This window comes from Plasmodium gaboni, chromosome 14 (genome assembly GCF_001602025.1).
Source record: "Plasmodium gaboni strain SY75 chromosome 14, whole genome shotgun sequence".
Taxonomy (NCBI): domain Eukaryota; phylum Apicomplexa; class Aconoidasida; order Haemosporida; family Plasmodiidae; genus Plasmodium; species Plasmodium gaboni.
Window position 1 is genome coordinate 1479561 of NC_031494.1, and position 15347 is coordinate 1494907.

Below are 15347 nucleotides of genomic sequence, written 5' to 3' on the forward strand. Positions count from 1 at the left end.
TATTATATTGTTTCACCTTATTTTCATATATTTTATTTATAACCTTTATATGATACTTAATACAAAAAAAAAAGTGTACCAATTTTATAATATACATATATATATATATATATATATATATATATGTATGTGATATATAGAAATATATTTTTTTTTTACCCAAAAAGATGTTAAAAATGATCAAGAAAAGTTATTCTATTTTATGGAATAAGCTTTCATTATCATTATGAAAATTTTGAAATTTTCAGATATATTGAAAGATAGAGAGAAAAAAAAAAAAAAAAAAAAAAAAAAAAGAACCCATTTCATTTAGTATGTTATTTTACATTTAATATGTTCTTTTCTTTTTTTTTTTGAATCAGACACAAATTAGAAAAAAATAAAAAAATGTTAAAATCAGATGGGGTAGTTTTGTTGTATATACTTGTAATAAATTTAATTTGTTGTCTTAATGGGAACACTAAGAAAAGAGCTTATATTTTAAATACGCCCAAATCTTCAAATGTAATATATTGCATATAAATAAAAAATTATATAAAATAAAAAATTATATAAAATAAAAAATTATATTATATACTTTATTATATTAATTCTTTATCTTTTTATAGTGTAAGAAATCATGTTTCAGAAGATGGAATACTCCCGTGAATAATAATGTACTAAAATGAAACTCTTAAGTTGATAAAATAAGAAAAAAAATACATACACATATAATATACATATATATATATATATATTATATATACATGCATTTCTATATATATATATGTGTGTGTTTATGTTTATATATACATTATTAATTTCATTCCATTCTGTTGTATATGTTCTTATTAATTTTCTCAAATTTTATGCAAAGTGCACTTAAAAAAATATATATATAAAAAATATACGTATATATATATAATGACTGCTAAGCACCATTATTTACCTTTATTTTGAATATCAATCCATTAAAATAATTTTCTTTACTATAACTTAAAAAAACAAAATTTGATATTAGAGTTCGCAAATATTAAGTAATAATGAAGGATCAATTGAAGATGTATATAACAGAAATATAACTGGGAAAAGTAATATAAGAAACTTCTCAAAGGATATTAACAATAATATATATATAGAAACTAATAGAAGAGAAAGACGAATAAAGAGGAATAAGTATTTACTTTCATTGTATAATAACACAAATATAAAGACATCGAACTTTATTTATCCATTATTTATACACGAAGAAGTAAAAAAAAAAAAAAAAAAAAAAAAAAAAAAATATATATTATATAATATAATATAATTAAACATATAAATGAACGTAGGAATTATCATAACGATATAGATAAAATATGTTTATATACCTTTATTCATATAAATATATATATATATATATATATATATATATATATATATATTTTTTTAGGATGTGGAAAAGAAACATACTAAATTAGAGGGTATTTATACTTATAACCAAGAGGGTATAATAAAAGAGATAGAAGAATGTATAAAATTAAATATTCATCATTTTATGTTTTTTCCAGTAATAAGAGAAGAAAAAAAAACAGTGTATTGTGAAGAATCATATAACGAAAACAGCTATTTTTGTAAAAGCATATCAAGAATTAAAGAAAAATTTTCAAATAATATTATGATATATGTAGATGTTGCATTAGATCCATATAACGTATATGGACATGATGGAATATATGATGACGATAAAAAAAAAATACTCAATGATATAAGTGTCCATACTCTTGTTAAGCAGGTAATGATTTATAAATATATTTCATTAAAAAAAAAAGAAAAAAAAAAAAAAATGAATCTGATAATATATAATATAATATATATTATGAGAATATAAATCTTTACAATGTATATAAATATTTATATATATATATATTTATTTATTTATGAATTTTTTTTTTCCTCATTAGTCTTTATGTTTGGCCAAGAGTGGAGCTGATGTCGTTTGTCCGAGTGATTCTATGGACAAAAGAATTGAACTGATAAGAAAAAATTTGGATTTTCATAATTTTAGAGATATATTAATTTTATCTTATACATGCAAATATTCCTCTTGTATGTATAAGCCGTTTCGATCAATATTAAATTCTAACATAAGGAAAAATTTTATTAAAAACAAGCAATCTTATCAGCACGATTTTAATAGTTATATGGATCTAAACAATGTTGATAAACGTAAAAAAAGAAAACATAAAATAATAATAAATAATAAAATGAGGAAATATATATAATTGTATATTTAATTTTACATATATATATATATATGATTTTTTTTTTTTTTTTTTTTTTGTTTCTTTCTTTGTTGCAGATATTGTAGAAGGGGCTGATATAATAATGGTAAAACCATCAATGTTTTATTTAGACATAATACACAAAATAAAAAACCGAGTTAAAGATGATGTAGAAATTCCAATAGCTGTTTATAATGTTTCTGGTGAATATATGATGATAAAGAATTATGTGAAATATTTAAATGAAGATATAAATTATGAAAATGAAATAATAACAGAATTATTCAAAAGCTATTTAAGAGCTGGTGCTAATATTATCATAACATACTTTGCTAAGCAATATGGTTTATATATGAAAAACTTATATGATAAAAATATAATAATTGATGATAATTCAAATAATAATTTTAATATAGAACTAACTCTATAAATAAATATATATGTTTAATAATATTTTATTATATATAATTTTCATCCAGCAAACTTATTAAAAACATCGTTGAAACTTTAAAAATATTTATAAGACTATACAACTACAATATGGATAATAAATTATTATTTTGCATATAATTTTCCTTTTATTTTATTTTATTTATTTTATTCTTTTTCTTTTTTATTAATAATTTTGAAATAATTTAAAAATGTCATTTAATATAATATATATGTGTAAACGTGCATGTCATATATATATATTTCTATAAAAGTGTTTGTGATGATATCATAAAATGTACACATTTTTAAAAAATATAAATTTTACTTTTCTTTTTTTTTCTTTTTCTCATAGATAAATGAATTGAAGGAGGACGAAGACCTAATAAAATATGAACTACAAAATGGATTAAGCAACATAATATATAAGAAAAGAAAAAGTGTAAATAAGAAAAAATATATTTTGAATAATGAAAATCATGTAATTCTACCAACATACAAAATATCGGATGATTATAAATGTTATGTTAATCCAATAGATTGTAATTATGAAGAACTACATGTTTATATGGAGGTAAATACAGGAAGTGTCAATGAAAAGAAAAATCAACAAGGAATTAGTCATTTGTGTGAGCATGTGTCCTATATGGGTTCTAAGTAATAAGAAAAAGAAATATATATATATATATACATATGTAATATGTATATATATTGATATTTGTTGTGTTCATTTTGTAAATGCTAAGAAAAAAACTAACATCTTTATAAATATATATATATATTTATTTATATTTATATTTATATTTTAGAAATAGGAAAAATATAGTGGATAAAAATATTAGAACTAATGCATACACCGATTTCCATCACATCGTGTTTTACATCAGCGTAAGTCTTAATAATGAAATTTATAAAGAAAATTTCTATAGCGATTTTAAGTGCGACCAATTTATAAAAAGCATACGAGAAGAAGATATTGAAGATTATGATATATACACAGTAGATGAATTTAACTACAAGCATGCAATTTTATCACAATGTATCGATACCATGGTAGAAGTACTAAAGGGAGAAACGCAATTTAATAAGGAGAGGATAACAAAAGAGAAAAAGGCCATTTTTTCAGAGTACAGTATTATAAATAATATAGAATATAAAATGAATTCAGATATAATAAAAGTACTACACAAGGAAAATAGGTATAAAAAATATAAATAATTAATATATATATATATATATATATATATATATATATTTATTTATTTATTTATATTTATTTATAATAGTTCATTTATATCATGTTTATTTTTTTTTATTTTATCATTTTCTAGGTTAAGCCATAGATTGCCTATAGGTAAACTAGAATTACTAAAGCGATATGGAGAGAAAGATGTAAAGGAATATTTTAATTTATTTTTTCGACCTGAGAACGTTAATTTTTTTGTATATGGTGATGTAAATGTTGATATAGCACAAAAGTTAATATCCAGCAAATTAGAGAATATTAAGGGTAAAGATCTTAAAGAGGAAGATAAAATATATTTGAATATATTGAATGATAAATGCACATTACGTTCTAGAAATAAAAATTTACCAGCAGTTTTTCATATGTTTGGTGACAATTCTGATATAAACGTCAACAAAGAAGAAGTAAAAAACAATATACAATTGAATAATATAGAAAAAAATACACAAACAAAGGATGAAAATTTTCATATTAATAATAATAATGAAAATATTATGTTAAACGTTACAGACGAAAATGTTGCAGAAGAAGAATATAACAATAAAAAACAAAATGATTATAAAACATATGATGACGATAACATTATTGATCTTCAAAAATATAAAGAATTAAAAAGGAATGAAAATGATGTTGTGTGTGAATTAAAATTTAGAAATTATCTAAAAAATAAATATGATGTAAATATGGAAGAAGAGAAATTACTAAACAAAAATGATATGAAAAATATAAATACAAGTTTTGAAATTATAAAATATTCATTAAATAATGTGAATATAAATATTTTATTAAAAGAGGAAATAAAAAGTGTGAGAACATTAGAAGATTTGAAAAAATCTGTTATAAAAGAAATAATATTTTATTGTTTATCATTTAGATTTAATATACATAGAAATAATTTATTTAATAGTATAGATATTAATGAATATACAAATATTAATGAAGGAGCTACTATAAGGACTATCGAAATTAAAACAACCATTAAGGCGTTTGAAAAAACAATCGAATGTTTTTATAATTTTATTAAAAGTTTATTAAAATATGGTTTTAGTGAAGATGAATTATTAAATTATAAAATGAATGAAATAGATTATGAAGATGATTTAAAGGACATTGAAGAAAAAAAAGGTGGACAAATAATCGATCATCAAAATATATCACATGAAATTTCAGAAACATATAGTAATAGTAATAGTAATAAGCATTCATCTAAAAATATGAAATTAATACATCCACATGATGATAATCATCATGATACAGAAAAAGATATAAACAATAAAATGAATGAACAAGATGAAGAATATATTTTAGATTCAACTAAAATTAATGAAACATATACTGACGAAATACAAAAAATTATTGATTATAATACTTGTGAACATATATATCTTAATGAGAAAAGAGAAAAGAAATACAAAAAAGAAATTTTTCACAAACTTAAATTAGAAGAAATAAATAATTTTGCTAAACAATATTTTCAATATTTGTTTAATATTTTTAATCCATATTCTAATATGAAACCTCACTGCGTAGTTATACATGTTCCATCGAAAGATCAAAATTTATTTAATAAAAATAATATTAAAAAATTATTTTTTAACAATATATATTCAACTAATGATGTACAGAATTATTCTATAAATATACAAAATAAACTTCTATCACCTCATTATATATATGAAAATATAACAAAGAAATTATCTCAATCACGATATGTAGTCCCACAAAAAAGAGAATATAAGTATTCAAACGATATCTTTAATTTTATTGTTAATAAAATGGAACAAGATAAAAATGAAAGTATTTTTGATGTTAAGAATGTGTTTCCAACTTTACAACTTTGTGGTGTATCTACCAATCCAGATTTAAATATGTTTAAAAAATTTTATAATATAAAGGAAAACAAGCATGATCACCTAAATAAGGTAAACGACCATATGAATGAAACGACATCATTACCACAAACAAATGAATCTTCTGTGCAACAGATATTACCCCTTAGTTCTAACAAAAATAAGAATAATTATGTTGATATAAAAGAGAAACCACAAAGAGTAGAAATAAATAATAAAGAAGATAATATATATGACAATAGTGTATTTGATAATACAGGAAAGAAATTATCTCCGAAAGGGGTTACATTATTAAATTTAAAGAATTATGTTTTATCCTTAAAAAATCAGAAAGAAATAGAAAACTATGAATTGTTAAACGGTGTGAAAGTAAATTTATATAAAACTAAAGTAGATAAGAAAAATATTTATATGCGTTTAATTATTCCACATAATGAGATAATAAAAAAGAAGAAAGAAAATGTGCATCTTTTATTATTTTCTATCATATGTTTATTTGAAGGAGGAGAAATCGAAAATGTTAGTCGAGAGCATGTAGAAATACATTGTAGTAATAAGAGTATTAATATATATATTGATATCAATGATGAATATTTCTTTATTGATATATATACACATAATAAATATGAAAATATAAGTTCAGCCTTTTCTATATTAAATAATATCATCTTGGAAACAAAAATAGAGAAGACTGCTTTGCCAAGGGTAGTAGATAAGTTAAAAAAGGATTTCTTCGAATATAAAAATAGTCTACAGGTAAAAAAAATAAAAAAAATAAAAAAAATAAAATAAAATTAAATTAAATTATTTATAATATTATAAGGCTATTTCTAAAAGAAAATTAATATATGAACTGTTAATATATACATATATATATACATATATATATATATATATATATATATATATATATATGTATGTATTTATGTATTTATATTTTATATTTTATATTTTTTTTTTAGTCGCTTTTACTTGGACAAACCATTTCGTACGTAACGGGAGGTAAAATAGGATACCAAAATTTTGAAGTTTCAGATACTGAAAATATTACCATGGATGATGTTCAAAGAATGTTGAAACATTTATTTAGTGATTTAAACTTATTTGAATTAACTATTGTAGGTGATTTTTCTGATTTCATACATTACTATATATTACATTATCTTGGTACCTTACAAGGGAAGATAATTGAAAAAGAAGGAGAAACGAAAGAATCAGATTTATATTTGAAAAACAATAAGGATAATATAATAATAGAAAACAATCCTACAAATAACTTATCTAATGAATTATATTCCTTTAATGAAAAAAACAAAAAAAATCAAAATAATTTGTGTACGTCTAATTCTGACTTATTATTAAATGATTATTATTCTATGTTATGTCCTTTTTCACAATTCGAAGAAAAGTCAAAGAATACAACTTATGTTTATATAAAAGAAAAGGAAGAACATGGAATATTTTTATTAGTAGGAAAAGGAGCAAACACTTATGGATTTTTATCTAATGGGATACATATATCATTTTATTTAATAGAATATTTAAAAAGAATAATTAGTGGGATTGAAAAAAAAAAAAATGTAAAAAGTAAAAATGATGAAAATGTTTTTAAGGATAAAAATATTTATAGTGATGAATATATTTGTAACGAATTAGAAAAAATAAAAAGTCAAGTTTTAGAAGATTTTCATTTTAAAAATAAAGATAAAGACAATATAAATGAATATCTTAAAAAGAAAAAAAAATTATATACTAGTCCATTATTTTTTAATGCAGTTTCATATATTATTCAATATATCTTAAATAGTAAATTATTTCATTACTTAAGAGAGAAAAAAGAATTAACATATGATTCATCATTTGAATTTATAAGTTATGAAAAATATTTTGCTGGATTTTTTACTATACTAGTACAAACAAACCCTAGAGATTTGGAATTAATAAAAAAAGAGGTATTATCATGTATACAATTATTTACTACAAATTATAATAACTTCTCAGATTATTTAATTGAAAATTCGAAATTATCATATTTAAATAAAAAAAATAAAGACTTAAAATATTTTGTAGATAAAATATCTGGTATGCAATTAACTCATTTTCCATTAAAATATAAAAATAAAAATATATTGAAAGATAATATAATATTAAATAAAATTGAAAAAATTGATGTTCTTCTTGTATTGTTTATTTTATTTAATCAAACAAAAAATTATCATATATCTTATGGAATATCAGCTCCACAGGATATATGGAAAGAAACATATAAAAATATAAACAAGTTATACTAAAATGGGAGAAATCAAAAAAAAGAAAAAACAAAAAAAAAAAAAAAGAAAAAATATAAACATTTATATAAGAATATTATATATTATATATTATATATTTTATATTTCCATTTAATTTATTTTTTATTTTTTTTATTGTTATCTAATTTGTTTATTTTTTATAATTTATGCTCAATACTAATTATTTATTCTATTTTACTCAATTATATTAATCTATATATATTTTTATATATATGTATTTTTTCTCTATTCCTTTGTGTGTTTGTCTATTTGATATATATGATGTATATTTTAATTTTTTATGTCATCTTCATAAAATTTTAATATATCTAATGTAACATTATATAATTTTTTTATAAAATTTATTCATTGTTGACTTTATGTTTTAAAAAAATATTTGTTTTATTTTTTTTTATTTTTTTTTATGTTTTGTTTTTCTTTTTTTTTTAAGATAATATTTCCTTCTTAAAAACACAAATTTATATATATTAAAATTTCATTCTTTAATTATAGAATAACATAATGTTAGAATATCTTTAAAATTGTTAGTACTAAATAATATATTATAATCTACATTGTCGTTAACACATTTAATTGCAGAAGATTTATCTATATTTATTATTTCTTCTACAACATTTTTATATGATTTTTCTATGCTTTCACAATAATTCCACTTTAGAGGAGAATAATATCTGGGTGATTCTATATTCTTTATGATCCAATTGAAAAGCTGAAAAGAACAATACAAAATTGAAAAAATTATAATGAATATGTATTAATATAAACACATATAATGTATAAATATATATATATATATATATATATATATATATATATATATATTTTTTTTTTACCTTTTGTGCTACGTCGAGGAAGAACATATTTTCATTTGTTATTCTCTTCTTCAACATATTATTATTCTTGATATTATTTATAAAAACCTTCAAATTATTGTCATACATTCCAAGGTTATATATTTGGAATATGTAAATAGATATTTCTCTTAATGTCTGTCCAAATATGATTAGAACCTTTTGATAAATATTATTTTGAGTCATATTTTTATTTTGAATATTTAATTCATGAATATAAAATATATATGGATATAATATAGAATTAATAAATAGATCTAGACATAATGTTAAAGTATGTATACTGAATTTTTTTTCATAATTAATTTGTTTATTAATACCATCTATTTCATCATGTATTGTATAAAATAGAAAACGTATACTATCATTTAAATCTTTATGTGATATATTTATTATATCATTTATAACCTTTTCTAAATAAATATAAACATAATCTTTTATTATTTTTAATTGAGCCAATTCATTTTTTTCTTTATCACTTATTAAGTCATCAATACAATTATCTTTATTATTATTAAATATATTATTGTAATCAATAGATTTATATATATCATTCTTTTTAAAGCTATTCATATCATTATCTTCTTCTTCCTCCATTATTGTATTATCATATGGTTGATTATCTTTTGTATCTTCTTTTACAAATTGGTTTTCTTTATTTTGTAATTCTGTAAAACTAACTTTTTTAGAATTAAGAGTTTGTGTCATTATTAATTCATTATCATTTATTTGTTCTTCGATATTAATATCTATATTTTTGTCATCATGTATAGTTTCTTCATTTTGTACTTTTATAAAATCATTTTCATTTTTTACATTCTTATCTATAAATTGTTGATTATAATTATTTTTTTGTTGTAAATATGTCTTGTATAAAATGAAATCATTTTGTTTAATATTTTCTACATCTATAAGAAATTGTTTTTGGTTTTGTTCTATTTCTGAATAACACATGGTTATATGTGTATCTATAATGACGGCTAATTTTAAATTACTCATACATAATAATGTAGTAATATTATCTAATAAATATGTAATTTTCATCTTAGTATCACATTCTATATTTTTATTTAATAAAGTATATACTTCATGTTTAATAATATGTTTCACAAAATCTTCTAAACTTTTATAATAATTAGATATATTTAAAAGGGATGAAATTAATTGGAACGAATATTTCTTATTTTGGGCTTTCAGGATATGAATAACGTTGATATATTTATAGTTCATTAGGTTTCTCCATAATTCTTTGTATATATATGTATTTTTTAATGTGTTCATATTAGTACCTGGTTGTATATAATACAATGAATAATCAAAAGGATTACTACTACTACTATTATTATTATTATTATTATTATTATTATTATTATTACTATTACTTTTATTATTAAAAATTTTGTATAATATATTTGTAGTACTATTATTATAATCTTGTGATATATTTATTATAGATGTATAATCATTTGATAATCCTCGTTCTTCAGATATTATATTATTATTATTATCTTTATTTAATTGGTCAAGGAAATAACTTTCTTCACAAAATTCATTGGTCATAAAATGAGATGGATTTTTTTTATCATAGTTCATATCTCCTTCCATGTGATAATTATTTTTATTATCTTGTAAGTTATCATTTTGATCTAGTTTTGTTTTATCAACCAGTTTTGAGTATGCTATATTTTCATTATGGTTATTATGATCAAATAAAATATTATTAGTTTTGGTTTTGTTTATTTTATTTAACATATCCTTGTCATTTACATTTGTGTGATCATATAAAGCAAATGTATTCCTATTACTATTATCGAACATGTTGTTTATGTTATATATACTATCTAATTTATTTTGTGTATAATTATTTTGATGTATTAAACGGGAACCATTTATAATATTTTTTTTTATATTATTCAGGGATATATTTTCTTTATCCTTTTTATCTGAATTGTTCATATTTAATATATTATTAAAATGATCTTGAAAAATATATAAATTCGAATGGACAGAAATTTTATCCATTAACCATTGTGGTATATATTTGAGTAGATTATGATGATGTTTATTAGTTTTATTATTTATTAAGTACTGCATTAGAAGTTGATGTTTTTTTTGATATATGATAAAATCACTTATATTTAATGATAATTTTGTATGAAAAAAAAAGGCTTCCATCCATTCTATAATTAATAATTCTGATAATACTGCTCTTTTTAAGGACATTAAAAAATTGATTTTTTTTTTTTTTAAAAATTTGATTTCATTCATAATATATTGATATAACATATCTATTCTTTTTTGTAAAGAGGAATAATTAGAATAAATTTCTGACAATAGTTTATGTTTTTTTTTTAATAATTCCAAAATACGTGTTTTCCTATTTTGTAAAGAAATATCACTTAATGATTTTCTTTGATTTGATAATATAAATGCATCTTTAATATTCATTATTGGATGATTATTATTATCATCATCTTGATCAAAACATTTTGAATGTGTACCTATTAAAATACAACTAGGACATAAAGTACAAAAACATTTCATACATACACTTTCTATTAATTCATTTATATGATAAGGACATTTACCAAATTGATAAGGTGATTCTGATATATGTATTCTTTTATGATTTTTTAAAATTTTATTTTTCTCATGATGTTTTATATCACATATATCACATAAATGAACTTTATCATTATAACAATATGTAATTGCTTTAGTACTATAACAATATTCACATACTGGAATACTTATATCAACTCTTAAACATTTAAATTCAAATTCAATTAAATATAAGGGTAATATTTGTTCAGAATTTCGAACTTTATAAATATAGCTATAATTATTTTTATTATTTGCATCCATTTCTCTTTTGTTACAATTTTGTTTGTCTACATTATTTTTATTTTCATTAAAACCTTCCCTTTCTTGTTCAGTTTCTTTATAATCTACTTTTTCATAATATAATTTTTCTTCAATTGCTATAGAATCATATCCATTAGGTATATCTCCACTTGATAAAATTTCTTGTACATTTTTTTTATTTAATAATAATGTTTTGTTAGGTATTATTTTAAATACATATATTTGAAATGTTTCATTACTATTTTTTTGAAACCCTATTGGATACTTTTGATTTCCTATTACATATGTATAATTTTTCATATCATTATAATTATTTATAAAATAATTTATCATATTATTATCATTTTGTTTTATCTCATTTATATCTAATAAACTTAATAATATATTACTTTTTAAGTTATATGCTAATTCTTCAAACTTTTTTTCATATTCATATGTAACCAATCTATATATATTTAATACATTTATATTACTATTAAAATAATGTAATTTTAATATATATTCATAATGTGTTATCAAATTGTAATCTTTTATTTTGCTTATTTCAAATAACTGATTTTTACTTATTTCTTTTTCCTTCTCATTCAATATACGATCTTTTAGAACAACCTTTTGGTATGCACTTTGGAATGTCTCTCCACCCACCCCATAATTTTCATCCATTATATAAAAGGAAAAATAAAAATAAATAAAATTATATAACAATAATATAATAATAATATAATAACATAATAATAATTATTATTATTGTGATATATATATATATATATATATATCACATTGTTGTATGACACATGTTCATTTTTTTAAAGACAATTTTTGCACTGATCAAGAGAAAAAAGCAAAGATTAATAAATAAAATGATAAAACATATATATTATAAAAAAGAAAGATATATATATATATATATATATATAAATTCCTTTTTTTTTTTTTTTTTTTTTTCTTTTTGTTTCTGTCTTTATATTAATATTTATTCAAAATATAAATTTTTTGTACTTTTTTGTAATATATGTAAAAATATATATATATATATATATTTCTTATTAATACACACAAAAGTGATACAAACATAACATGCATAATTATTCAAAAAAAATATTTTTTTTTAAATATATTTTATATCTTTTCATAATAAAAAAAAAAAATAAAATAATTGCATACACATTATATATATATATATATATATATAATATTTTTAGTACAACAGAACAAAATATAAAACCAAACAAGACTATACCAAATTTTTTTTTTTTTTTTTTTTTTTATACCCATATTTTAAATAATAACAATTTTGGGATACAACAAATATAAATATAAACATAAACATAAATATATTTTTATATATATTGAAGACAACTACCACTTAATATAATATATTTCATTATTTTTATAAATATTATTATACCTTTAGAAGGTTAAAATATTAAAACTGTATATATAAATACATACATGAATAATTTATTCTTTTCTCTCTTAAATATTGAAATATGAGGAAGGATATATATATATTTTTTTTTTTTTTTATTCGAAAAATAAAATAATTAAAGGAGAAAAATTATATATTATAATTTTTAAGATATTTACAATTTTATAGAATTAAATTTTCTTTTTTTTTTTTTTTATAATTGATAAGTATAAAAGTTAAATGGTTAATAACAAAGTGGTATGTATAATATTATATATTTTGAATGTCCACATTTTTTTTTCCCACTTTTACATTTTTAAGAAAAAAAAAAAAAAAAAAAAATTATTTTTTTGTTATGTTTCATTATGTTGTTCAATAAAAAGAGGAATACAATAAATTTAATATGAAAATTTTATTTTATTATTTTATTTTTATTAACTCTATATTCTTTCTTTTATATTCTGTGTGGGACTACAAATGTCGCTTTATATTTAATTAATTTGTTCATATATATAAGGATTTATTTATTTTGTGTGTAATTTAATAAGAAATGGATATTATATTATATTTTATTTATTTATTATTATTTATTTTTTTTTTTTTTTATTGTTTTATTTTTTCCTATTAAATAATAAATAAATAAATCTATATATTTATGTTTTTAAACAATTATATAGTTTATAAAATTATAAAAATATGAATATAATAATAATATTGTACTACATACAAAATATATTATATTTTAAAAAAATACATTTTATTTTTATAAAAAAATATTTTTTCTTTTTAAATATAAATAAATAAAAACTTGGAAAAATATATATATTAATAAATATATATATATATATATATATATATATTTATATATAGATGATGTCATTTTCCAAATATCAATATTATAACTCCATTTGTATACTACTATTTATTATGACATTATTTATTTTATGTTTATTATGAAAATATATATAAAGGGAAATTATTTTTTTTTAATTTTTTCTTCAAACAAGTGTATCCATATATTATAAATCTATGAAATATATATATATATTTAATATTAAAAATAATATAAATGATATAAATAATATAAATAATATGATGGAATAAAATATTATAAAAAGAAAAAAGTTATTAATAAAAAATCACAAATTTATATATATATATAATTATATATTTATGTGATGATGTTTTAAATTATTAAATAATGTGGACTAATAATTACATATATATATATATTTTTTTTTTTTATATAATATTATATTTTAATTTAATTTTAACATAATATTTTTACTATTTTTTAAATATATATATTTATATATTTATATATTCATGTGCATAAAATTCCATATTTTATTTATTATATCATATTTTTCATTTCATTCATTCATATATATATATATATATATATATATATATATTTTATTTTATTGTAATATCCTGATGTGGATACCATTTTATTTATAAAAAAAAAAAAAAAAAAGAAGAAGAAGAATGAAAGAATCAAGTTCTAAACAAGAAGGGGGGGTATATAACCCCTTATATAATATGAACGATAAGGGAAGTTGTAGAAAAAGGAAACTGAATGAGGATGATAATATAAGTAATGATATAAATGAAGAGGATAATAATTTAAAAAGAAAAAAACAAAGAAAAGATATAAAAAATATAAGACAAATAATGAATATATTTAATGGTATATTTAATTGGATAGTTAGTAAAGGGATGAATAGGATTCCATGTAGAGAAATAGAAAATATAAATGATGTAGATTTCTTTAATTTTAATAATGTATTATCAAAACATTATGGTTCTAAGATTATATTTGTTACTGATGATTCTATAAGTAAATCAGAAAACATATTAGGAGATGATAATAAAGTTGGTTGGATTACTAGAAGAAGAAGAGATGTTGGACATGAATGGTTAATAATAAAATTAAAGCATCCATCTATTATTTATGGTATTGAATTAAATTTTGATAATATTGCTGAAGATGTATGTCCTCATTTATCTATTGAGGTATCTGAAAATAATGCAATCGATGATATAATTAAAGAAGAAGAATTTATTTTGAATGAACGAGATAAGGTTGGTAACTTTACAACGTTCACAAAAAATGAAATAGAAGATAATGTAAGTGATAATACAA

The 15347-nt window shown here is 18.7% G+C and overlaps 4 protein-coding genes across 4 annotated transcripts in view; 3 read left to right on the forward strand and 1 right to left on the reverse strand.

The window, feature by feature from the left end:
- Positions 1-387: 387 nt before the first annotated feature.
- Positions 388-2673, forward strand: PGSY75_1440300 (delta-aminolevulinic acid dehydratase; the record flags this gene model as incomplete). The annotated part of the gene is made up of 6 exons (XM_018788091.1): positions 388-504; positions 609-656; positions 1001-1231; positions 1412-1753; positions 1923-2187; positions 2321-2673. The coding sequence occupies 6 exons, from the start codon at positions 388-390 to the stop codon at positions 2671-2673; spliced, it is 1356 nt and encodes a 451-aa protein (XP_018639463.1).
- Positions 388-8059, forward strand: PGSY75_1440200 (putative stromal-processing peptidase; the record flags this gene model as incomplete). The annotated part of the gene is made up of 6 exons (XM_018788090.1): positions 388-504; positions 609-656; positions 3028-3329; positions 3482-3871; positions 4004-6524; positions 6731-8059. 6 exons carry the CDS (start codon positions 388-390, stop codon positions 8057-8059), a joined length of 4707 nt encoding a protein of 1568 aa, XP_018639462.1.
- Positions 8060-8552: 493 nt separating this feature from the next.
- PGSY75_1440400 (hypothetical protein) lies at positions 8553-12456 on the reverse strand (the record flags this gene model as incomplete). The annotated part of the gene is made up of 2 exons (XM_018788092.1): positions 8553-8786; positions 8911-12456. 2 exons carry the CDS (start codon positions 12454-12456, stop codon positions 8553-8555), a joined length of 3780 nt encoding a protein of 1259 aa, XP_018639464.1.
- A 2233-nt stretch (positions 12457-14689) lies between these two features.
- The window catches only part of PGSY75_1440500 (putative allantoicase), a gene marked incomplete at both ends in the record, with an annotated part of 1575 nt that continues 917 nt past the window's right edge, over positions 14690-15347 (forward strand). The window contains one exon of the mRNA XM_018788093.1: positions 14690-15347. This exon is cut by the window's right edge and continues 917 nt beyond it. Coding sequence (XP_018639465.1) covers positions 14690-15347 — 658 coding nt within the window.